The sequence below is a fragment of the Rosa rugosa genome, chromosome 3, assembly GCF_958449725.1.
Source record: "Rosa rugosa chromosome 3, drRosRugo1.1, whole genome shotgun sequence".
Lineage (NCBI taxonomy): Eukaryota > Viridiplantae > Streptophyta > Magnoliopsida > Rosales > Rosaceae > Rosa > Rosa rugosa.
Window position 1 is genome coordinate 4,633,322 of NC_084822.1, and position 24,369 is coordinate 4,657,690.

Here is a 24,369-nt window from a genome sequence, read left to right on the forward strand (position 1 = left end):
TTGGCTAATGCTGTGTGGATTAATCAGATTAATCCTAGAAAATAAAAAGAAGAATTTTGAAGGCTTGGAGACCAAGTTGCCATCCTCCTATAAATAGGAGCATCATTGACACCACTTCACACACCACTTCTCCCACAATTCTAAACACCAAAAATTCTCTCCATTCTCTAGTCTTCAGAAGCTCTGCGTCTCAACCAAGGAGGAGAAGAAGTCATGCAATACATTAAGATCCTAGCCGCCATCCACCCTTGTGTCGTCCCTAGAAGATTGCTTGCTTTAATTATTTCAAGGATCTTCAAGTTCTTCGTCTCAAGGCTTTGTCATTCATCTTTCACGGTGTATTTCATACTTTCTTTTGTTTTCCTTTGTTTGATTCGTAGAGTTATGAATTCTAGTTAACATGACGTTGAGGGCAAAGTTTAAAGCCCGTTTATATGTTTTGAAATAAAGTTGTGATTTTTATATGTCGATTTCTATGTTGCTTACGTGAGATTGCTTGATTGATTTTGGATTACAGAAAACTTTTGCATGTTAATGTTCTTTGGTGGCCAACTTAGGATATATGCATGTAATTGGAGCTAGATTTAGGTAAACAATTCACCTAATAGTTTTGTGACCCTAAATCATAAGAAGTAAAGGCTATGGACAAAAGTCGAAATCAATTAAAGAGGATTGCAAATAGATGAACTTTTTCATACAATGTTGTTCACTTTGGTTGACATCCTTTCTTTGTTCTTCATGCGTTGAATGTGTTCTTGATTAGCTAGCTTTCTAGACTATGATTGCATGTTCAATAGGATTAATTTAGGTGCTTTCACTTAGATTAATTAATTACTCAAGGAAAGTAAAATATGAGAAATCGTTTGCTTTTTAACGTTTCACATGGTCAACTTCTTTCTCATGACATAGAAAATCAACTATAGGAATTGTAATTGGATTTCATTTATATGAATGTGGTTTTGATATTTGTTCCTTGCATTCCACCCTTGTACATGTGTTTTTACATTTTCTTTATTTTAATTTTCAAATTTATAATCTGAAAACCCCCTAATTTCGATCTCATGTAATTTTGTTTATTTTTGTAAATAATAATTCATACTTATATTAATTCTTTATTTGTTTTTGCAATTACAGGTGTACCCTCAATCCCCGGCTAGAACGATCCCTACTTATTCTATACTGACAACTACATTTTGCAGGGTTAAATTGCGCGCTTGCTTTTAGCGTATCAGCACATGGAGACAGTGGTAAGAATCTTGAGGTACTTGAAGTCAACACTGGGAAAAGGTTTAATGTTTTCTAAACATCAGCACCTCGATATTAGTGGGTATACAGATGTTGATTGGGCACAGGAAGTCTACATCTGGGTACTCCACCTTTGTGGGAGGAAACCTTGTTACCTGGAGAACTAAGAAGCAAAAGGTTGTTGCAAAGTTAAGTGTTGAAGCTGAATACAGAGGTATGGCACATGGAGTGTGTGAACTTCTGTGGCTATGAAATTTACTTCAAGAATTAAGTAACAAAGCAGCTATTGAAATATCACATAATTATGTGCAGCATGACCAAATGAAACACATGGAATTTGATCGATACTTTATTAAGGAAAAGCTGAGTGTAAAGTTAATCTTCTTTGCTTTTGTCCCAATCGAGGAGTAGTTAGGGGATATACTTACCAAAGTTGTATCTAGCAAGTTATTCCATAACTCACTAGACAAGTTGGGTCTTTATGACGTTTATGCCCTAACTTGAAGGGGAGTGTTGACTTGTGAGTTTTGTAGAACAAGAATACTTGGAGGACAAGAATCGTTGACTTGTGAGTCTTGTAGAACAAGAATACTTGGAGAACGAGATGACTTGTGTTACTACATGTAGTAGTGTAGGACTTGTATATATAACCCTATATACAGGCCCGGCCCTGGCCCAGGGCAGGAAGGGCAATAGCCCAGGGCCCAAATCAGTCTCTCTTAAATCTCTTTCGGCTGGGAATTAAATTAAGAAAAGGAGGAATTCAAAAAAGCTGCTGCAAACAAAAGGGAATGTGTTGGGCAATTCACCTGTGGCAACATATAGGGCCCTGCAACTAGACAAAAGAGCATGGTTACTTACTTTTCTTTCTTTTCTCTCTCTCCCCCTCGTCTTCTTCACCCTCTGGGCTGCGGCTCTCTATCCCTCACCCTTTATTCCTTCCATTTTCTTTTCTTTCTTATCTCTCTCTCTCTCAGGTCTCACCCTCTGTCTTCAACTCTTCATCCCTCTTTGGCCCAATTTAAAATTATTTTTTGATAAAAGGCGCAATTTAATTTTTTTTTTTATATAAAGGGCCCAATTTTATTCTTCGCCCCAGGCCTTGAATTTCTCATGGCCGAGCCTGCCTATATACAACATTGAATGATATACCATAAAATTCACTTACAAATGTTTCTTCTTTCCATCTCATAATTTGACTTATACCATACATATAGTTGTCTTTACAGCAAGAAAGAATCTCATGTTGCCATCCAACACCAACAACATGTAGCTGAAGTAAATATATAAAAAGAGAGCTTGAGCCATGAACTCTTAAGGTAGGAGATATGAGTCACACTGCTAAGTTAGACACTGCTTTTGTGAGTCTTTTAGCGTACACGCAAGAACACCAAGCCTCTAAGTAATAATTTCACTATGAAAACAATATGCAGACTGCATGATTACATAACATTTTAAGGCGCGTGATGATGCGATTGAACGAACAGTCTATAGTCAAGTCGTGATACCATGCATGGTAAAATTCTACGTATCCGACTCAAAACCAATTGAATAAACGTCGAGACCGATCTATGTTTGCTCAAAATCTTATATTTTACTCTGAAAAGCTTAGATTTCCTGTTTTTCTTAACAAATTAGCTTCTTTGACCCTCTGGTGAGTGGTTTCTGCTGGCGAGGACAAGAGTTATATATCGAGGGTAGCCACACCAACCAAACCAAACCATTTTTGATATAGGCATGCATTAGGGCTTGTCGAGTAGAATTGTCTACGAAATAGTAGTATTTATAATTCAAACATTTTTCTTCAGCAGTTTTGAGCAGAGGAAGTTAATTACAATAGAGCCACCATTGACAATGCACTAGGCAACTGTGTCGTGGAATTATGTGGGTAGCTGCAGTAGGCAAATTTAAATTCAGAGATCGACCTAATTTGTCATCTTCATAAAAATCAAAGAAATTCCAGGACCGCATGGCCACTTTTCTGGACTGAACAAAATATATGGCGTGTAGATAAAATGTTTGTTGCATTTTGAGGAATTAGATCGAGATTCATATCCATGTGACTATAAACGTCCAAAATTCCAAATAGGATGATATCATTTCCACCCCCGTTAGGCTTTGTGTAGTCTATTTTCAGTTTCTGATGAAAACACTACAATTTTTCAGATTCTCCAACCAAAAAAAAAAAAAAACTAACTACAACTCTACAAGAGCCAAATAAGAATGATGTCATTTCCACCCTTAAACCCTAAACCCTAAAGAATTACCGACATTGCTGGATCAGAAGAATGCTATATCTCTTATCTAGGTTCACGACTCTAATTGCTAATTTTTTTAATTGATTGCTTGTGTCATTCTGTTTTGATTCCAATATCTTTCATTCTCCTTTTTGTTTAAATTTAACTAAAACAAACAAAAAAAATTCACTTTTTTCTTAAAGAGTGTATCATCACTGCATATGTGTTGGCTAGATAATAATAACATTCCGAATGAGCTTGGGATCATCACTTTTGATTCTCTTCCAATTCATGTCTCTCAAGCTTATGTTGCTAATATTGATGAAGTTCTAAAGACCCAAAAAGACTAGCTTGGAAAGTTGGAATAAGTTTCGTTTGTATTTTTGATTTTTTAACCTCTTTAAGCCTCCATGTGGCCAAAAGAATCCAAATACTCCTCTTGAGGGTCAAAGATTATGCAATTATGAACTTCATATAATTTAATTACGTCCACTTGCACTCTCTAAGTTTATTATGGAAGCATGTCGTCCATCTCATTGTGATTAACGAATCTTAACCTTTCGATATCATAATCGAAAACGTTTATAATGTGGATTGTTCATCCTTAACACCTAACTACTAGGAGTACTAGCAAAACCGTTCGTTTTTTTAATACTATTGGGATATCTAGACCTTACCAGAAATTAGGCTAGAAAGACAGGACACATGCTCGAGAGGACTCGTGTGAAACTCATTCGAGTTTCTTCTAACCGCAACTTTTTGCAGCCACAAGAAACAGCCCACGTCATCTCCCGCGCAATTTAGCAACATACCACACATCCCCGCTAAAACACGCCGTGTCACCCCTTTGCTTCTTCACCTCTTACTCCAAGAACAAAGCTTTCGCTCTCAAAAACACCATCACTTAATGAAATGAAAAATCATTATTTTCTGGTTGATGCGTGAAACCCAATTATGGCTTCTCTTCAAATCTTCAAGTCCACCCTCTCTCCCAGCCCTGTTTCCCAGTCAAGTTTCTCCGGAAAATCCAGGTGGGTCTTGTCGGAAATTCAGTCCAGGAATAACAGTATCATCAGGCTCTCTGGTTATTATTACTTGAGGAGGAGAAGGTTCAGGGTCTGCTGCAAAGCTCAAGAATCAGACAACAAAAGCAATGGCAAGCTCTTCAATTTCGCTATTTGGTTTCGTTTCTGGGTTGTTTATTTGGATGGTGTTTCAGTTAAAGACTCTTTCTTTATGAATTTAGTTTCGAAGTTTTGATGATGGTTTCGTTGTATTGAGCATTTTCAAGAACTAAATAATAACCCAGAAGTAATTGGTTCTGTGTTGTTGAGAATATTTGGTGTAGAAGGTACTTATTGGCTATGAAAGGTGGACAGGATAATTTGGATTTTTTTCTTTTTTTATTGGCAGTAGTTACTTTGAAATTAATGAGGATAAAGCTGTTAATCGGCGGATACTTCAATTTAAGAAACTGATTCTTTTGGTGTAAGAACAAAATAACAACCAGAATTGGGGTGCTTTAGTGGGTCACTTGCGTTTCTTGATGATATGAAGTGAAGCTTTACATTTTGTATTTTGTATTTTGCTCAGTTTGGATGTATGTTTCAGGGGAAGAACCACCCGAGTCATTGTTTATGAAGGAATTGAGGAGGAGGGGAATGAGTCCGACTTCTTTGCTTGAGGAAGCAGAGAGGACTGAGCATGGAATAAATGATGAGAGGGGCAAAGGAGATAGAGGTTTCTCAAATAGAAATGCGGTCTCAACTGAAGTGGAGAAAAGCCTGGCTAATCAAAGGGAGCGATCCATGCAGTTGAACAGTGAAGGCCTCGAGGTTGAAATGCTTTTGTTTCTTTATTGGTTAACTTGTTGTAATTGGCTCAATATCAATCTGATACATAAGTAGTGCATCTAATTGAACAGTGTGTTTCATGTTTCCAGTGACCTTTAAGGCTTCAATTCAATAATTTTAATGGCCTGCAAAATGGTTCTTAATGGGTTAAGTAGATACGTAGCACTAAGTGCTATTTATATTTTTCTCTTTCTAAAAAACAGAGCATGGTACAGCAAAAACTTGATTATATAAGTGGGACTTATAAATTTCTTCGTGTATGTGCTCAAGGAAATGATCATAACTTCTTCATCTGTTTTCAGGGGTTGATCCCTCGAGGAAGACTCTTGCTGACGCTTGGAGGGACATTCTTCTTGGCATTTTGGCCATTTATGGTCATAAGTGTAGCACTATTCTCTGCTCTCTATTTCGTAAGCTCTCTTAAATGTTCTTCAATTTGGAAATTTGTTTTGTTTTTTTTTGCTCTTAATGTATAGCAATGTCTTCTTGTTCTGTTTGCTTCATTAGCTAAATTCTTTTGGCTTAGCATTACTCCTAAAATCTCACTGTTAAACCCGGGGGGGGGGGGGGGGGATTCAATCCATTCACAATGTAACCATAGTGTTAGGATGTGAGACGGGGTTCTGCCTAATTGAAGGGACCAGCTCTTAGGGATCTCCCACTTCTATACTATCCTTAATAATGTACCGTCATTGTCAATGACTGTTAAGATATGGAGCTTTATTGTATTCTGTTACTATTGGTGTATAATCATTCTATATTGTGCATGAGACATAGCTACTTAGCTAGTACATAGTCAAGAACTACTATGAAACCGAGGTTTCTTCAAAGCTGGTACATAAGCATACTTCTGTAAATAGGAAAGCTAATTTCAACCGTATATAGAAATTGAGTTGAGGAGGAAAGTTGATAAGAGAACATTTTGCAAGGAACAGATGTCTGGTGATAACAACTTAAGAGTTACTTTTGAAAGTGATTTCTTATGTCTTATAATCTTCTGGCCATTAAGTGTCGTGCTTTAGTTCTTCCAGGAAGCGTGTTATTCTAAATTGTTCCTACTTGTTGTCAGCATGTGTTGTATTGACTTTTCCTCTGTGTGTGCACACGTGTGTAGGTGAGAGAGGCTTTACATTCATTATGACATTTTGTAATATATATTAATTCTCCTTTCTTCTTGGACAGTACTTTGGACCAACATTTATCCATGATGCAAACAACAGAATATCACCACCTCAATACATTGATCCGTATGAACTTCTGGAAGATGATAGGATTTCTCAAATAGCCCCTCGTGTAAAGTGAAGCACAAGTCTTTCACATAACTTAGATTCCAAATACAGGTTTCTGTTGCCTATTCTCTTGGCTCTTGTTTATTCTTTCTCTGTATAAATCTCAAACTTATCAATAACTTTTCTTGTTCTATATGTTTATTACTTTGTCACCAACCTCTAAATGCATATACTTGCGATGTTGTTTTGGCTAATGGATTGTGACGAATGATTTAATTCTGCAAGGTTTAATAGTAGCTTAGCTAATTGCAGCAGCATGCTGAGGTGTTATGATATGTCCAGGCATAACTAAACTGAGTGGCTTGCTCGGTTCGACTTCACTGAAGTCAACTGACCAAGACCAATTCACTTTGATGCACCTCACTTGGGTAGAAGGTGTACTTAACCTACCTTTTCACTTTAATGCGCTACTTAGTTCTATGTGCATGTTTATCACTGTTTATGATGTGAGAAGCCATTGCCTTTGTTTTGTTTTCGGTCCACAACTAACCGGAGGGCTAGATGGAAGTGTGTGCTTAATGCGACTTCAACGAAGCCAACAAATCAAAGACCCACTGGATGTTTAACCAAGAAACTCATTCATGGTAGGTAAATATGCACCGCAAGCGATAACAAATTTCAATCCTGAAGCTCTCTTACCAGTTATGTCTTTGGGGCCATGAAGTCGCAAAAGATTTCAATACTCAACACTTCAATTGTAGTTTTCATGTTATAATTTTAATCCTAAAGGCAGAAAGAAGCAAGGTTGAATAGTACACTTCAACACATCACATTGCATAAACCAAGCGACATAACAAAAATAGTCTTTCACCAGATTCAAAACAACAGCGAATCACACTTGAGCCTTAGGGTAAACAAAACATGATAGTCGAGATGCAACTGCAAGACATATAGGAGCAACTTCTTCCAATCATAGCCTTCTTAGTACTCATCCCCTTCATCATCATCGCCCTCAGCAGACTCAGCACCAACCTCTTCATAATCCTTCTCGAGGGCAGCAAGATCCTCACGGGCCTCAGAGAACTCACCTTCCTCCATACCCTCACCCACATACCAGTGCACGAAAGCACGCTTGGCATACATGAGATCAAACTTGTGGTCAATTCTTGAGAAGACCTCAGCAACACTGGTTGAGTTGGAGATCATGCAGACAGCCCTCTGCACCTTGGCAAGGTCACCTCCGGGGACAACAGTGGGTGGCTGGTAGTTGATACCGCACTTGAATCCGGTAGGGCACCAGTCAACAAATTGAATTGTGCGCTTTGTCTTGATGGTGGCAACAGCAGCATTCACGTCCTTGGGCACAACATCACCACGGTACATCAAACAGCAAGCCATGTATTTTCCATGGCGAGGATCGCACTTGGCCATCATAGATGAGGGCTCAAAAGCACTGTTGGTGATCTCAGCCACAGAGAGCTGTTCATGGTAAGCCTTCTCAGCAGAGATGACAGGTGCATAGGAAGAAAGCATAAAGTGGATTCTGGGGTAGGGAACCAAGTTGGTCTGGAACTCGGTAACATCCACATTGAGAGCACCGTCAAACCTCAAGGAGGCAGTCAAAGAGGAAATGACCTGAAAACCAAAGAGAATCACATCAATAACAGAAACTTCAGTCACATAGTCTAATTCACTTGGGATCTATTTGCATCGAAGAATTTAAACAAATATATTTGGATTTAAATAAGGTGTAGAGTAGTTTTTAAAACACTAGTAAGTTAGATGCATTTTAGTAGTCAAATACTCACCAAACAATACATTTGAAACAGGTCAAATAGATTTGAAAATATCACAATAGATCACTGATTTTAAAATCTACTTCCTTCCATTTCTTTTATAGTGAATCACAGTCTAAATTCTAATTCATATATTTCAATCAAAAATAGGCCATTAACTTCAAACTTATGAAAAAGATAGTTGTACCTGAGATACAAGTCGGTTGAGGTTTGTGTAGGTGGGTCGCTCAATGTCAAGAGAGCGCCTGCAGATATCATAGATTGCCTCATTGTCAAGGAGAACAGCAACATCTGTGTGCTCCAGGAGGGAGTGGGTTGAGAGAACACTGTTGTAGGGCTCAACCACAGAGGTAGAAACCTGTGGAGAGGGATACACAGTGAACCCAAGCTTTGACTTCTTTCCGTAGTCAACAGACAAACGCTCCAACAGAAGGGATCCAAGCCCGGAGCCAGTGCCTCCACCAACAGCATTGAAAACCAGGAACCCTTGCAGACCAGTGCAGTTGTCAGCGAGTTTCCTGATGCGGTCCAAGCAGAGATCAACAATCTCCTTGCCAATGGTATAGTGACCTCTGGCAAAGTTGTTGGCAGCATCTTCCTTGCCACTGATGAGCTGCTCAGGGTGGAAAAGCTGGCGGTAGGTTCCAGTCCTCACTTCATCAATAACTGTGGGCTCGAGATCAACAAAGATTGCGCGAGGGACATGCTTCCCTGCACCAGTTTCACTGAAAAAGGTGTTGAAGGCATCGTCTCCTCCGCCTACAGTCTTGTCACTTGGCATTTGGCCATCAGGCTGTAAGAACACAGAGAATTTGTCACTAATCTAATAATCCAATCAATCCAAACTGCACTTTCACGTATATAATTCTGCAAAACTGTTTCAATTTTTTTGAGCAAGCAAGCACACATCAAATATCCAAAGAGCAAACACTCGATTGATCATTTCAAACAATTTCGTGCCACATTTTGATGTAAATTGCTGCTATGATCTGTTTCTATATCAACAGTCCGAAAGCTAATTAGAAATTGACTTATCAATCCAGACAAGAATACACAATTCCATTCGTATACACTTTCGGAGATCAAATTCACCGAATTCAATTTTAAAAGTTTGAGCGAGCAACAGCAAATCGGGAAAACTCCACAAATTTCAGCGTATTTTTAACCACATTTGGAGATAATTTACTCGATCATATATGTTTGCAAGCCAATAGGTCCACCATAAAGAGATTTACAGCAGTAATAACATTCAATTTCATAACCAACTCCAAAATTCAAGTTTCTATTCATAATCGATTCATAAACCACAAACAAATCTAATCAAAATTCGAATCAAATGCAATCGGAATCACAGATCTGAACAACGATCAACAATCTTAGCACAAAAGTCACAGATCTGACGAAAACGAAACAGAGCGAAAACAAATCACAGATCCAAAACGAGCATACGAACAATGTAATAGAGAAAATGGAGGGAAAACCGTACCTGGATACCATGCTCAAGGCAATAAAGCTCCCAGCAGGCATTGCCGACCTGAATTCCGGCCTGACCGATGTGGATCGAAATGCACTCTCTCATTTTGAAACGATGAAACTCACACACAGAGAAACACGAAGAGAATAAGAGAGAAGAAGAAGAAGAAGAAGAAGAAGAAAAGGTCGAAGGCGTTTATTAAGACGCCCTCTGATGAAACCCCTCTATTCTCTTTGTGAAGGGATATGAGGCCTTCGGGTGAGTATTTATAGGGTTAGTTTCAAATGCAAATTTAACCCCAGGTTAAATTTGGGAGGGAAGGGAGGACGCTCCAGCCTGGATGGGTTAATCTTTAACCGCGGTTTACTTTTTTTTTTTTTGGTCTTTTTAAAATGAGATTTTGCCGCCCGAGGACAGCAGATTATATATCTTTTTGTGTCTTGTATTTATATGGTTGATCAAATTGGAACTTGTGAATGGATTTAAAGTTTGAAATAATGGATAAGATAAAAAATTATCAATTCAAATGATTGATTGTGATTTAGATATGTATAATTCATCGACTTAAAATGAATAGATATGGATTTGAACTCGAGAGTTTTGATAATGTGATTGTAAATTATTCAAGTTTTGGTTAAGTTGATTCAATCGAAATCTAGTTCGTTGACAGTCCTAAACAATGAACCATTATTACGATTGAACTACAACGTAGAGTGACCATGAAGTGGATGCGAACTCTTAATTCCTTTGAATTAATAACAGCAGTAACGAAACACACGGAGTAGATTCAAATAGTACGAAAATAAACATAAAATGGAGCTTGAGGGATGATGATGATGATGATGATGATAAATTGACAACAATGTGGCAAGCAGACACAACACTAATAGCCTGGCAAATTTTATGTGCAAAGCAATCTAGGGGTCCATCCAACCACTTGGAGAAATAGTGTGTGTCACATAACAACTATGGATAAGCTCCTTTGGGAATGTAATCACAATCACATCAATATTGGCATTGTCACTCAGATGATACGATGAGCACCTCCAAGTGTCAGGGAATTCCGAGATAATATCAGTTGAATTATCGGTGCATCACCCACTACTAAGTCAGAAAATTTCATCTGAACCAACTCAACCGAGTATAAATGCTCGTTCATTTTTTCCGAGCCTAAGAACCAGCCTTACTCGATAGATATCAGCCCACAGTTCACCATATACAAAACGACTAGAGTAGGATCTGTCACATGCTACCATTCAATCAAATAATGTACTGAATTAACAGTCGTATTAATCGGAGGCACAACGACAGCTGAAAAGGAAAGAAAGCACGAGGGCCAATTTTATTTTTGACAGCAGTATAGCTGTGGATATGATGTGTATCATACAGAAGAACCTTCCCCACCAAATATATGGCTACATTTCTTCCTTCTTTTATACACTTAGGTGGTCAATCAGTATCCCACAGGATTACATGAATATCTAGCCTACCTGTTTAGGCAGGAAGTCGTCATCATAAACTCTTTCAAGATGAGACCGAAGTTTATGCTCAATCGGATTCTGATTTTATCTTCTCATCATCCTTGATGCCAAGCAGTCCTCCTATGGATGCGGTGATGACTACAAAATCATATGCTATTGTTCTTCCTCTTACCATTAATTTGACTTTATATCCAGTAACTTCTAGCGATTCATAGATTACAAAGAACCATGATCGACCTGTGTGGAATCCAGGAACTTTTAGAGATTCATGCTTGAAGAAACAAGACCACTTTCCAAAATTGGTGCCAGACAAGAACCAAATATAATTTTAAATTTCATGATTTAATTTCCTTTAAATAACAGCACACAAGTTCAATATATACAAGCACCAAACATTCTTGTCAGAAACTCACTCAGAATATCATAAGCTCATGATTGACCGTGACACTACTAAGCCGCGGCGAACATGTAAATCAAAAAACACCTGTTTCGAGTTACTAACTGTCTATGGTGGTTCCGATGGCAGCGTCTGCGCTGCTAGGTTGCAGGATCAAGCCACTGCGGTGGTTCCGATGGCAGCGTCTGAACCTGGGTCAGATGATCTAACTGTTGCTACTGGGACTCCTGTGGAGAAGCATACTTTGACCTACAAGAAGCGAGGGCGACAGGAAGCTTGTGTTCCCTCACCAAAGAAGTTCAAGACTATATTGGGGGGTAAGCTACTTACTTTGCATGCTGATGCCCTTGGAATATTAGTTGAAGCTGAGGATGATGTCGCTCTTGTGAAGCTGAAGAAGAAGACGGGTAGGCCGCTTGGAAGTAAGAACAAGGGCCCTAGGTCTCAAAAGAAGGTGGGGATAACTCCTCTACGCCTCACCTATCCATCTGCTATTACTGCTCAGAAAGCTGGCCCTACGGATAAGGGCAAAGGAAAACTCTAAGTTTTCCTCTCTTTGTGTCTAGCATTTGAGGTAGAGTCTGGTGCTATGTAGGTTAGCTTCTCTCATCGTACACCAATTGAGGTCTCTAGGCGGTTAGGGTTGCTATGGCAAGAACTTAGATAGTTTTGGAGTTTGTTTCATTTGGCTAGGCACTATGAAATGTGCGTATTTTGTTTGTTAACGAGGGTCACCTGTCATATGTTTGGCGGCTTGTGCCAACAACTACTTTTGGTGTGAGACAGCGTATGATGTACGTGCCTTCTGGCCATGGATAAGTAATGAAGTTATCTATTTCTCAAAAAAAAACTGTCTATGCAAATTGAGCACTAAAACTATCACCTCTCCTCACTTCATCCCCATGACCTGAGAGCCTAAACATCCTCACAATAATCAAATACATACAAGTTTGTATACATTACCTCAAGAAATGCCTTCAACATCCACAAAAACGCCAGCATTAGCACCCCATTAACAGAAAAGCCCACCAACATGAACAATTCAGCTATAAAAATCCGATTAATCATATTATGATGTTAATTCATACAAAATATGCAATAGTATATCATAATTACTTATTTATTTGATACAATAGGACTAAACGATTTTTAAATTGTTGGACTTTTTGTATGGACAATTTCTGATTTAGAAAATGAACCGTGTCGATCATAAACTACATTACTTACATATGATCAGGAGTATGGTTTCATATAATACGTATTCGATGCTTTGAGCCTATGGTTAAAGTTGTTTTTTCTTTTGAAAATTTTACAAGGACCTTGCATGAATAAAACAAGTCATCAAAGATTTTCCTAATAAAAGTAAATAAGTACGACCCAAAATTCACCATCCCTAATTTTAATATGATTCTAACATGCATGGAAGTTAGTAATTTAGTATGTACACAGGCTGTTACCCTTTTTCATTATTCCTCTTTTGTTTTAGTCACTTTCAGTAATACAAGTAATCAAAGAGTGTGTGTGGGCGTAGGAAAATTCTGGAAACCACCTGAGGTGGTTAGCCACATGGCCGGCGTAACAAAGTGACAATGGATGGGGACGTACATGTTTTTTTAATTGGTGTTTCCTCACCAGAAATTCTTCCATCTTTATATCTAACAGTCCTTGGTCCCAAGTCCTCATGCTAGCTCTATATTTAACAGTAAGGTAATATGGACAAACCATTTCATGTAAACAGAGAAATCATGGAGAGAACTCGCAAAGCTCATTGTTTAGTCCTAACCTATCCAACCCAAGGACATATCAATCCCATGCTTCAATTTGCCAAGCTTCTCCATCACAAAGGACTCAAAGTCACATTGGTCACAACTCATTTTCTCCTCAACACATTACAACTCCATGCCGGATCCAGTAAGTGCAACATTGCCCTCGAGACCATTTCTGATGGCTACGATGAGGGAGGGTATGCAACAGCAGAAAGCGCAGACGCTTACTTGAACCGCTTTTGGGAAATAGGTCCCCAAACTTTAACTAAGCTCCTTGAGAGGATGTCCAGCTCTGAATACCCAGTAGATTGTATTGTTTATGATGCATTCCTGCCTTGGTCCTTGGATGTTGCCAAGAAATTTGGGATCTTTGGGGCTGTTTTCTTTACCCAGTCTTGTGCTGTTGGAAATATTTATTATCATGCCCAAAAAGGACTGTTGAAGCTTCCTGTTAGTGGCGGTGATGGGGAAATTTTGATCCCAGGGTTGCAGCTTCCGCTTGAAGCTGTCGATTTTCCATCCTTTTTGTGCGATTTGGGGTCGTATCCTGCTGTGTATGATATGGTTGTTGGTCAGTTCTCTAATGTTGATGAGGCTGATTGGATTCTCTGCAACACATTTCATGAGTTGGAACCAGAAGTAAGTAATACATATGTCGATCACTATGTATATAATTAGTATTTTTATGTTTTAGTTTCATCAAAAATACTATAAATTGTCCCCCAAAAGTGAAAAAATCGACAATGACAACTAGTAGTCATCATAAGAATTGATGTAAACTAATTGGATATACATCAAATAATCAGTAGGAGTGTTATTTGTTAAGCAACACTCCTTCAGAAAGAATGGGGTGCCATCATGAGTGGGGTGTGTGTGTGTGTGTGTGTGTATTAAGCTAGCTGCTTTAGTGAGGGGCATATGAATTTGTTCTTTGGAACTTCATCCAATAATTGTGAATTTTTTTTTTTTTGGCTGAAAGACAAAAGCTATAGAATACTTGATAAACTAGCTAGTTACATTTTGGCTTCAACAATACGATGTCCATGTTGACGAGTTGTGAATTAAAGTAGCCAAATCTTGGTCATCATTACTCAGGTTCTCTTGCTCTATATATGTATAGGTAGTAGATTGGATGTCGAAGCTTTGGCCATTGAAGACAATAGGACCAGCCATACCATCCATGTACTTGGATAACCGACTTAAAGAGGACAAAGATTATGGTGTCAGTCTCTTCAAGCAAACTAATGATGCCTGCATGAAATGGCTCAATGAACAACCGAAGGTGTCTGTTGTTTATGTGTCATTTGGTAGTGGAGCAGAACTTGGAGCTGAGCAAATGGAGGAACTGGCTTGGGGATTGAGGAGTAGCAAAAGCAATTTCTTGTGGGTGGTTAGGGAATCAGAAGCGGGTAAGATCCCGAAAGGGTTTGTGGAGGAGACATCTGAGAAGGGTTTTGTAGTCTCTTGGTGTCCCCAACTGGAGGTCTTGGCTCATGAAGCTGTTGGGTGCTTCATTACACATTGTGGTTGGAACTCTACATTGGAGGCTTTGAGTCTAGGGGTTCCAATGCTGGCAATGCCACAATGGACTGACCAAGGCACCAATGCCAAGTACATTGTGGATGTGTGGAAAATTGGACTTAAAGCTTTAGCTGATGAGAAAGGAATTGTAAGGAAAGATGTGGTTGAGCATTGTATAATTGAAATAATGGAAGGAGAGACAGGGAAAGAGAGTCGAAGGAATGCTATGAAATGGAAGCAAGTGGCTAGAAAGGCTACGGATGAGGGTGGAAGTTCTGACAAAAACATTGGTGAGTTCATCGCAAAAGTAGTACAACATCTGCAGCCCTAGCCATGTACTCCTAATCCATAAGAAAATGTTATGCAATTAGGTTCCACGTATATCATTTTTGTGATAGAACTATGGTTTTATTGTTTTGAATTTGGTTAGAAATTGTCAAATAATTGAAAATTTTATGTAATATATAAACTTAGTCACGTATCTCTAAATTTTCTGGCACTTGCATTTTGTTTCAACGTATCTAATCAAGAATTAGTTAACATGGTAGCGGAAAAGTTTGCTGCTTATGATCCAGAAAATTAATCATAATATTGTTTTAATTTCTTCACTTATTACATTATATTTCATGTACATAGAAAATCTTTTTTAGTTTTGTATCATATTTTTGATCAAATTGGAACTTGTCCATGGATATAGAGTTTGAAAATAATTGATGAAATAAGAAATCATCGATTCGATTCAAATGATTGATTATGATCCAGATATGTACGATTCGTCAGTTTAAAATGGACAGATATGGATTTTTTTTTTTTTTTTTTGAAAGGAGTTTAGAACCCAGCCAAGCTGGGAGGCTCATCCCCACGCCTGACTTATTATATTAAGATTAGAAGAGTGCATAGAGGGGGACATAAAACCTTGACCTCTAGCCTCAGTACATAAATCCTCGTAGAGTACATCCCGAATAATCACAGGAGACTCATCTACCCAAATGGCCAAATATCATCAAGATAATTTAAACTAGCAAGGTGAGCCAATCGATGTGCTACACCATTTGCTTCACGAAAGACATGTCTAATCTGAAAAGAGTGAAAAGATGTCAAATATGACTTACAATCATCGATAATACGCCCTATGGATTTGAACTCAAGAGTTTTGATAATGCCATTGTAAATGAATCAGGTTCGGGCTAAGTTGGTTCAATTGAAATCTAATTCGTTGACAGCCCTAAACAATGAACCATTATTACGATTGAACTGCATTATAAAGTGACCATGAAGTGGATGCAAACTCTTAATCCGTTCGAATTAATAACATAAATAATAAGACACGTATATGTTCGGAGTAGAATCAAATGAGATGAAAATAAACATATAAAGTGGAGCTTGAGGGATGATCATGATGATAAATTGACAACAATGCGGCAAACGGACACAATAGCCTGGCAAATTTTATGTGCAAAGCAATGTAGGGGTCCATCCAACCACTTGGAGAAATAGTGTGACACATAACAACTATGGATAAGCTCCTCTGGGAATGTAATCACATCAATATTGGCACTATCACTCAGATGATACAATGAGCACTTCCAAGGGTTAGGGAATTCCGAGAAAGTATCAGTTGAACTATCGGTGCATCACCCACTACTAAGTCAGAAAATTTCATCTGAACCAACTCAACCAAGGATGAACGCTCGTTTGTTTTTTCCGAGCCTAAGAACCTGCCTTACTCGATAGATATCAACCCACAGTTCACCATAAACAAAACGACTGGATTAAGAAGACTAATTCAGTCACATGCTACCATTCAATCAAATAATGCACTGAATTAACAGTCGTATTGAATTCTGAACTAATAGGAGGCACAATGACAGCTGAAAAGGAAAGAAAGCACAAGGGGCAATTTTATTTTTGACAGTATAGCTGTGGATATGATGTATATCATACAGGAGAACCCTCCCCACCAAATATATAGCTACAATTCTTCCTGCTTTTATACACTTAGGTGGTCAATCAGTATCCCACAGGATTACATGAATATCTAGCCCACCTATTCAGGCAGGGAGTCGTCATCATAAACTCTTTCAAGATGAGACCAACGTTTATGCTCAATCGGATTCTGATGTTATCTTCTCATCATCCTTGATGCCAAGCAGTCCTCCTATGGATGCTCTTATTTCTGTGTAAGATTGTAAATTGAAGAATCCTTCAGCTTGGTGTATGTATCAGGTTGCAGGCTGTGCACCAGTCCATGGGCGGCCTTCATCTTCAAAATTGCCGACTTTATGGTTGCGGTTTTCTTGTACATAAGCCACTCCAATCCAGATCCCACGAATGAGTAAGATGCTTACAAAGACTAGGCTACCAAGGGTGCAAATGACCTGGATTTTACATAAACACAGATTTAGCAACTTTTGTAAGATACTCAAGTGAAAACTAGATACAGGCATAATTCAAAGGTGACACAAACAACTGAAATAAGACTTGTAACTGCTGTGTTACTGTAATAATCCTTTGTCAGGTACACCACACAGGTGGAAGCCCTCAATTTGAACATCAACTATAGAGCATTATGACTTGAAAGCTATTAAAGTAACAATGCATACAGGAAATCCCAAGTTCACCACATACCACTTCATTGCACATTGGTTGCAAATACACGACATTCCACACATTTCACATTGCTACAGATATCAAGTTCCTATATCACTTCACAAGCCACCCCTTAACATGCACCAGCTAATAGAACCATCAACAATGCAATGTTCCACTCGATTCTACAGATTCCCTTAAGGCATTTTTTCTAGTGAGACATTTTGTGCTGGTAAATAAAAGGATAAGGAATTTTGAGAGAGTGAAAGTGCTTCAGAAAGAGAGATTCCTAGAGATCTATCGTTGCAGAGGGTTGATGTTGATTTCCAACATTTGGCCTGCATGGTTTTGGAGGTCATGGCACAACCAATATAGGTCTCAATCAGTTCTGATTCAACTAATTGTTTTTGGAGTCACTGGATCATGTGCAGCCACAATACCATAGAACACTAAGTTTGGGTTTCACAAATTCAAGTAAGATATGTCTCTCAGGTTTTAAGCTTGGTTTTTCAAGTATTAGGGACTGATGTAGAAGCTTGCCCTACTCAAATAAGGACGGGACTGATAGATATGCGTATACCCTTGACCCTCAAGACTCTTGAGAGATCATTATGAATAGAAAATCTCTTGTCATTGAAGCTCTGAGTTTTTAACAACTACCAAAGTCCTTTATTTTCTTAACTGTAGCTTACCAGTTTAATTACTGTTGATATTTGAAATATATCCTTGTCAAAGGTTTTCTAAACATAGGAAATGCAGCACTCACCACAAAACCAAGCTTCTAAAAAAAGCATGAGTCAAGAGCTTATCACCAGAAATTTTCTGCATATAAAAACTGCTGCTCATACTAATTTTGGTATGTGTGAATGTTGGCATGCCTGTTTACTCCAGGCTTGGTTATCTATTGCTCTTAGCAGCCACAGCTCACACATAGCTAAACATTGTAATTACACTTTCCTGCCATGTTTTCCAGATAAATCGACATTGACAAAGAGCTAACTCTTCCCATCTGTATCTGCACTTTCCACAAAGGGTTTAGGGAATACTTAAGTGTTACAGCCATTAGCATGCCCATTGTAAAACCACAATAAATCTTTGTGATAGCACTGATGACTACAAAATCATATACTATTGTTTTTTCCCTTACCATTAATGCGACTTTATATCCAGTAACTTTTAGTGATTCATAGATTAGAAAGAACCATGACCTCTGTGGAATCCAGTAACTTTTAGCCAATCATACTTGAAGAAACAAGACCACTTTCCAAAATTGGTGCCAGACAAGCACCACATATGATTTTAACTTTCATGCTTTCATTTCCTTTAAATAACAGCACACAAGTTCTATGCAAGTACCAAACATTCTTGTCAGAACTCAGTCAGAATCTCGTCAGACTCATGATTCACCGTGACACTACTACGCCGCAGCGAAGTGTAAATCAAAAAACACCCATTTTGAGTTACTAACTGTCTATGCAAATTGAGCACTAAAACTAGCACCTCTCCTCACTTCATATCGATGACCTGAGAGCTTAAACATCCCCACAATCTGACCCATAACTAAAGAGCATGCACATGATGTTGAGATCATATGGAAATGAAATCAGTAAAAGCATCTTAACAACCAAATTACATAGAAAATTGAATACATTACCTCAAGAAATGCCTTCAATACCCACAAAAACGCCAGCATTAGCACCCCATTAACGGAAAACCCCACCTACATAAACAATTCAGCTATAAAAATCCGAAACCGAAAATTCTGATTAAGAAACTATAAGCTAATGCAACACAAATATATATATATATATATATATATTTGAATGTTTACCAACTTGGTGGGGATTGCAACGGGAAGAACCGATCGTACGGCCCTCCTGGCTCGCTTCGACACCTTCTTAAATACATTCTGAACAAACCTCACTAACAGATCCAAGCTCCTATCTTCCTCATCATCGTCGTCTCCGTCTTCATCGTCTTCATCGTCGTCCTCGAAACCATAGGGCCGGTCAATTTCGGAGCTTATGGAGCGGCTCCAATTGCGAGGATCGTCGACGAAGCTATCGGCGCCGCCGCCCTGTGAAATTGGAGACGCAAAAGAGTTAGCGAACCATCAGATTGAGTGACTGAGAGGGGAAGAGAGATAGAGAGAGAGTACCGGAGGGTAATTAGGGTTTCGTCGAGTGGCTTTGGGGCAATGAAATTGGGGAGTGAATCGTTTGGGTTTGAGAAATGGAGTGAGATTGTGAGGGAGATGAAGCTGTGATTGATGAGGTGGTTGTGATTGAGGGAAGAGAGAGAGAGTCGGAGGTGACAGCGTCGCCGATAATGGCATGGTGGTGGTGACTCTGAGACTTTGAGGAGCCACTGAAACAGTCTAGAGTCAAAGAGAAGAAGGTGATCTCTTGCGCGCCGGTTTCTCTTGATCCTGGCCGTTGTGTTAAATTGCTTTGACACCAACGGATCAGATTTCAATGTTAGAACTTTATAGTTCCGAATTAGAGAAAAATTTTCAAACAGTACCCGAACTTCGACTCCTAACTTCAGTACACACTATGCAAAATTATCACTTTAGTACCCCAAGTTTTAAGCCCAACCCAAGAACGGTACACGCCGTTCACGACGGCATTAAGAGCCCAGCCACGTGGCAATACATGAGGGGCAATTTCGTCTCTTCGATAAGACTAGAGCCTTAAGTGAGTTCCGTTCCGTTCAACCTCTCCTAGTTTGGATTCTTCCAAGTTCTCAGCCGCACAAAGAATCCAACCGAGAAAGTGAGAGAATCCTACAGACCTGAGTGAAAGAGATATTCGAATCTCAAATCAGATCTTGAAGAGGGGTCAATGGCTAATTATTGGAGATATTTCCGGTTGGATGGGGATCCACTTGTGTTTTCAGGAGGTAAGAAAATATTCTCCCTTTCTATGAGCTGTCGCTATTTTAGGGTTGGGAGAATTTTTTGAACAGTATCTGAACTAAAGGTCACTGTGAATTAACGTTCCTCACTTTACACTAATTACATTTTGGTACCTGAAGTATAAATCCCGACCCACTTTTGGTACATGCCGTCAATAACTCCGTTAGTTGGCATGCCACCTCACATATTTTGAAGGGTAAAGTTGTCACTTGACTATTCAGCTTTAGAAAGTTAATTTTTTTTAATAAAAAAAAATTAGTGGTGCGATCTTGACCGTAGATCCACCTTTGGAAAGTCTATTTTTCTTTTAAATAAAAAATAAATAAATTCTTGGCATTGGTTTTCTAGGTCGGGAAACCATGGATCGAAGATGAGAAGGTGAAGAGCCCCGTCACCAACCTAAACCCGCAGTGTTTTAAACCCAACCCTCAACCCTCTCTCCCATCTCTTTCTCTTCTCTCTCTCTAAGATCTCAGACGGATGGTTTATGTGAACCAAGACAACGTCCCAGGGGCCACATGCACTGCTCCGTTGAAGAAATCTCAGGCGCCGGCGAAAACCGCTGATTCACAGTCAGTTCTCAAAAGGTGAATCCCAAATTTCACAGATTTAATTTCTTAGGGTTTTGCTTGCTTGATTGATTGTGGGTCTTGGTTTTCAAGGTTTCTGATCTTGATTTATATGTTGCCATCGCCGCCGCGAGTTCAAGGGTCCCATCAGTTCACGGTGGTGAGGAAGAGCAGAAGCAAAGCGGTGAGGATTGAGGCGGTTCCAGTGTGAAATTAGCTTACCGGCCTTCTGAAATTCTAGCTCACTGAATTATTAAGGAGCTCGAGTTCTCTTCTCCTACTTCTGTGTTGATTGCTTGCTTGGATTGATTAGACTGAAATAGAAAGAAGCTTTGGGAAGGTGGTCAATGCCAGCGACAGAGATGAAGAGCTCACTCTGTTTCTCGAGATGCGGCAGCGCGACAAAGACAAGGAGAAAACTGGAACTTTTTGCTACTTCCAAGCAAGAACCTCGGCGAGCTCGATGCTGCTCCTCGGCTTGCTACGACGGTGTTTTGGGTTGTTAAAAGCTTCAATCTTTTGTTACTCCCAGTTAGATTTTTTTTTGTGTTGATTTTGATGATGGTTTTGTGCACAGTGAATGAATGTGTATTGGGTTTTTAGTTTTGGAAGAGTGGTTTGTGTTTTGGTGAATGTGTTATGGTGTTTTTGAATTAGTAGTGTATTATGTGATTGGTTTGTTCAGCTCAAGTTCTTTGGCTTAGTTGAACATGAAGAACATAGGAGCATTTGATTTCTGGTATTTTCTGGAGATTGTCGGTTGCTGGTTGCAGGCAGAGAGAGAGAGAGAGAGGAACGAGAAAAGGGCAGATGATGGTGAGGTGGGCGATGGAAGAGAAGAAAAGAGAGAGGTGGGTGGCTGTAGGAAGAAAGAGAGGGCATGGTGGTGCTTGCGATGGTGATATGGTGAGTGAGTGAGTGCATATGGTGAGAGAGAGAGAGAGAGAGAGAGAGAGAGAGAGAGAGAGAGAGAGAGAGAGAGAGAGAGAGAGAGAGAGAGAGAGAGTGAGTGAGTGAAAACACCAAAATACCCTTTAAAAAATGAAAAATGACATAAGGTTAACGGAGTTATTGACGGCATGTACCAAAAGTGGGTCGGGATTTATAGTCCAGGTACCAAAGTGTAATTAGTATAAAGTGAGGAACGTTAATTCACAATGACCTTTAGTTCAGGTACTGTTCGAAAAATTCTCCCTTTAGGGTTTGTGGTCCAAAAAGATTTGATTTTTTATGGAAGTCAATGTTGTTGACTAGGGTTTGTCTAGGGTTTAGGGTTTTATTTTGTCTTCGCATGCGTAGGGTTTAGGGTTTGATGTCGGCTATTCTAATAAATTAGGGTTATTGGTCTGGTGGCTGGGTTAGTGGTGAAAGTGAAATCCCTACCTTGGTCTGGGTTGTTTAATGGTGTTTAGAACTGATAAATGATTTTAAAACACATACCGGTATAAATGGTAGAGAGTCAAGACAAAGAAGAGGTAGTTGAATAATCAATTTGGTTAGGCCTGAACAGCATTGAATATGTTTCCTTTTTTGGATTATAACAGCTGGTGTTGTAAAATTGCAGTTGGAAATTTCACCGTAGCAATACATCATGGAGGAAGGTTCTTCTCACATGGTGGAGTGAATAGGACATACATGGGAGGGGAGGAAGTGGTCTTTGTTGATGGCACTACTAGAAAAACATGATTTAAGGATATTGAAATTTGAAACAGTGTCCTTAAATACATACAAGGACTCTTTTTTAATGAGTCCTCTATGTGGGACTCATCATATGTCCCAAACAAGGACACTGAAAATGTGTCCTCTTTTCTATATGAGGACACAGTTTGTGTGTCCTAAAAGATTTGGACGAGGTGTCCTTATATCCATAAGAGGACACCTAAATTGCATCCTCATATTATCTAATATGTGTCATCTTTTCTATACAAGGACACACAAATTGTGTCATAAAAGCTCAGGAAATGGAGTCCTTACATCCATAAGAAGACATAAAAATCCACTCTTATATGTGTCCTCTTTTCTATACTAGGACACACAACTAGTGTCCTCAAATATTTGAAAATAGAGTCCTTAAATCCATAAGAGAACACAAAATACATTCTCATATGTGTCCTCTTTTCTATACTAGGACACAAATTATGTCCTCAAAGTCCTGGAAATGGAGTCATTAAATCCATAAGAGGACACAAAAAATACATTCTTATATTATCAAAACTGCATACATATGACACATCAAACAGTTTCTCTGTTTACCTTTCAACTGTTAGTAATATATATATTACAGCTTTACCTTGTTCTCTTTTCTTCTCATGCTAAATAATATAACAACTGATGCTACAAACTAAATAGCAAATCCACTAACTGCTGCTATTATGGGAATGAGTACATTGGCTTTCTTCCTTTTGCATGATATTGCTGCACATATGTTTTCATTTTCTCCAACCCTAGGATGAATAAGGTTGATACATATCAGTCATGGAAATTTAGTCGACAATATAGTATTCAATTTGTATAGTGAACAACGCCTAACAGTATAGAACTTTTTCCACATCAATAATATAAGATTGCTACCGAAAACAGAAAGAAATACTTTGAATATATTAGATAATGGCTTTGGAAAGAAACAGACCTTAACAATAATGATCCACTTGTCGATTTTTCAATAAGCATACTCAGAAGTGAACCATTTGAGCTTGTTCTTCTCCAAGTTACTGCAGAGATAGAGCAAATTTATAAACCTATTCTAAATAAACAAGTATCTGCAGTAACAATTCAAATCAAAATACTCACAAGACTTTCAGGTTTGGCAATTTAGTCAGAAATTTAGGTATTGAGCCAATTAATCTATTGTTAGATAAATTTCTGAATCCAGTCATATACATACATTAATTTATAAATTCAGGAACTAATTACTAATTTATATATGCACACATAATGTCAGCTATTCCTAAGTTATCAAGCTTGGAATACTTACAAAGATGTAACATGTCATGATTGGATATATATGTATATATATATGAAGTTATCTCTCCTGTCAATCCACTTGAGGACAAGTCCCTAATTGCAAGTTTCAAGTAACTCATTAAGTGAGTCATGGTGATATTATGATCCCCTGCAGTAAACAGATGTTGATATCACTTATACCACATACCGCCAAGCATAAGCAACGACCTCTTAGGTGGGCCCCGCGGCATGGCTAGTCCCGCCTACAACATGCATCCTGTAGTCCGACACCCGAGCTACCTCGCTATGGTGGAGGTCGGCCGGTACCTTGCTAGGAGGCCACCCTCCTATG

At 38.8% G+C, this 24,369-nt stretch overlaps 4 protein-coding genes across 5 annotated transcripts; 2 read left to right on the forward strand and 2 right to left on the reverse strand.

Moving 5' to 3' along the window:
• Window positions 1–4,315: 4,315 nt before the first annotated feature.
• Window positions 4,316–6,818, forward strand: LOC133741499 (uncharacterized). The gene is made up of 4 exons (XM_062169394.1): window positions 4,316–4,638; window positions 5,094–5,317; window positions 5,638–5,745; window positions 6,518–6,818. The coding sequence occupies exons 1-4, from the start codon at window positions 4,437–4,439 to the stop codon at window positions 6,635–6,637; spliced, it is 654 nt and encodes a 217-aa protein (XP_062025378.1). The 5' UTR covers window positions 4,316–4,436; the 3' UTR covers window positions 6,638–6,818.
• Window positions 6,819–7,369: 551 nt separating this feature from the next.
• LOC133741498 (tubulin alpha chain) lies at window positions 7,370–10,084 on the reverse strand. Its single transcript, XM_062169393.1, has 3 exons — window positions 9,847–10,084; window positions 8,548–9,153; window positions 7,370–8,199 (listed from the first exon to the last, which is right to left on the reverse strand). Exons 1-3 carry the CDS (start codon window positions 9,937–9,939, stop codon window positions 7,546–7,548), a joined length of 1,353 nt encoding a protein of 450 aa, XP_062025377.1. The 5' UTR covers window positions 9,940–10,084; the 3' UTR covers window positions 7,370–7,545.
• Window positions 10,085–13,394: 3,310 nt separating this feature from the next.
• On the forward strand, window positions 13,395–15,548 carry LOC133739224 (UDP-glycosyltransferase 74F2-like). Its single transcript, XM_062166962.1, has 2 exons — window positions 13,395–14,117; window positions 14,599–15,548. The coding sequence occupies exons 1-2, from the start codon at window positions 13,425–13,427 to the stop codon at window positions 15,328–15,330; spliced, it is 1,425 nt and encodes a 474-aa protein (XP_062022946.1). The 5' UTR covers window positions 13,395–13,424; the 3' UTR covers window positions 15,331–15,548.
• Window positions 15,549–16,878: 1,330 nt separating this feature from the next.
• Window positions 16,879–20,046, reverse strand: LOC133739226 (uncharacterized). Of its 2 annotated transcripts, XM_062166963.1 has the most exons (4): window positions 19,747–20,042; window positions 19,420–19,665; window positions 19,243–19,308; window positions 16,879–17,377 (listed from the first exon to the last, which is right to left on the reverse strand). In XM_062166963.1, the coding sequence occupies exons 1-4, from the start codon at window positions 19,921–19,923 to the stop codon at window positions 17,222–17,224; spliced, it is 645 nt and encodes a 214-aa protein (XP_062022947.1). In that variant the 5' UTR covers window positions 19,924–20,042; the 3' UTR covers window positions 16,879–17,221. The 2 variants fall into 2 exon arrangements, with proteins under 2 accessions (XP_062022947.1, XP_062022948.1); XM_062166964.1 differs by lacking the exon at window positions 19,243–19,308 and having other exon boundaries at window positions 19,747–20,046.
• Window positions 20,047–24,369: the final 4,323 nt, after the last annotated feature.

What these genes read in the sequence shown, in the direction of transcription:
- LOC133741498 (XM_062169393.1), bottom strand. Translation starts at nt 9,939, where the DNA reads ATGAGAGAGTGCATTTCGATCCACATCGGTCAGGCCGGAATTCAGGTC. An exon ending in GCCTTGAGCATGGTATCCAG is followed by an intron (nt 9,154 to 9,846) that starts GTACGGTTTTCC and finishes GTGTTCTTACAG; the next exon opens with CCTGATGGCCAAATGCCAAG. An exon ending in TCAACCGACTTGTATCTCAG is followed by an intron (nt 8,200 to 8,547) that starts GTACAACTATCT and finishes TTTGGTTTTCAG; the next exon opens with GTCATTTCCTCTTTGACTGC.
- LOC133739224 (XM_062166962.1), top strand. Translation starts at nt 13,425, where the DNA reads ATGGACAAACCATTTCATGTAAACAGAGAAATCATGGAGAGAACTCGC. An exon ending in TTCATGAGTTGGAACCAGAA is followed by an intron (nt 14,118 to 14,598) that starts GTAAGTAATACA and finishes ATATATGTATAG; the next exon opens with GTAGTAGATTGGATGTCGAA.
- LOC133741499 (XM_062169394.1), top strand. Translation starts at nt 4,437, where the DNA reads ATGGCTTCTCTTCAAATCTTCAAGTCCACCCTCTCTCCCAGCCCTGTT. An exon ending in ATCAGACAACAAAAGCAATG is followed by an intron (nt 4,639 to 5,093) that starts GCAAGCTCTTCA and finishes TGTATGTTTCAG; the next exon opens with GGGAAGAACCACCCGAGTCA. An exon ending in TGAACAGTGAAGGCCTCGAG is followed by an intron (nt 5,318 to 5,637) that starts GTTGAAATGCTT and finishes ATCTGTTTTCAG; the next exon opens with GGGTTGATCCCTCGAGGAAG.
- LOC133739226 (XM_062166963.1), bottom strand. Translation starts at nt 19,923, where the DNA reads ATGCCATTATCGGCGACGCTGTCACCTCCGACTCTCTCTCTCTTCCCT. An exon ending in TTGCAATCCCCACCAAGTTG is followed by an intron (nt 19,309 to 19,419) that starts GTAAACATTCAA and finishes TTGTTTATGTAG; the next exon opens with GTGGGGTTTTCCGTTAATGG. An exon ending in TATTGAAGGCATTTCTTGAG is followed by an intron (nt 17,378 to 19,242) that starts GTAATGTATTCA and finishes TGTAAAATCCAG; the next exon opens with GTCATTTGCACCCTTGGTAG.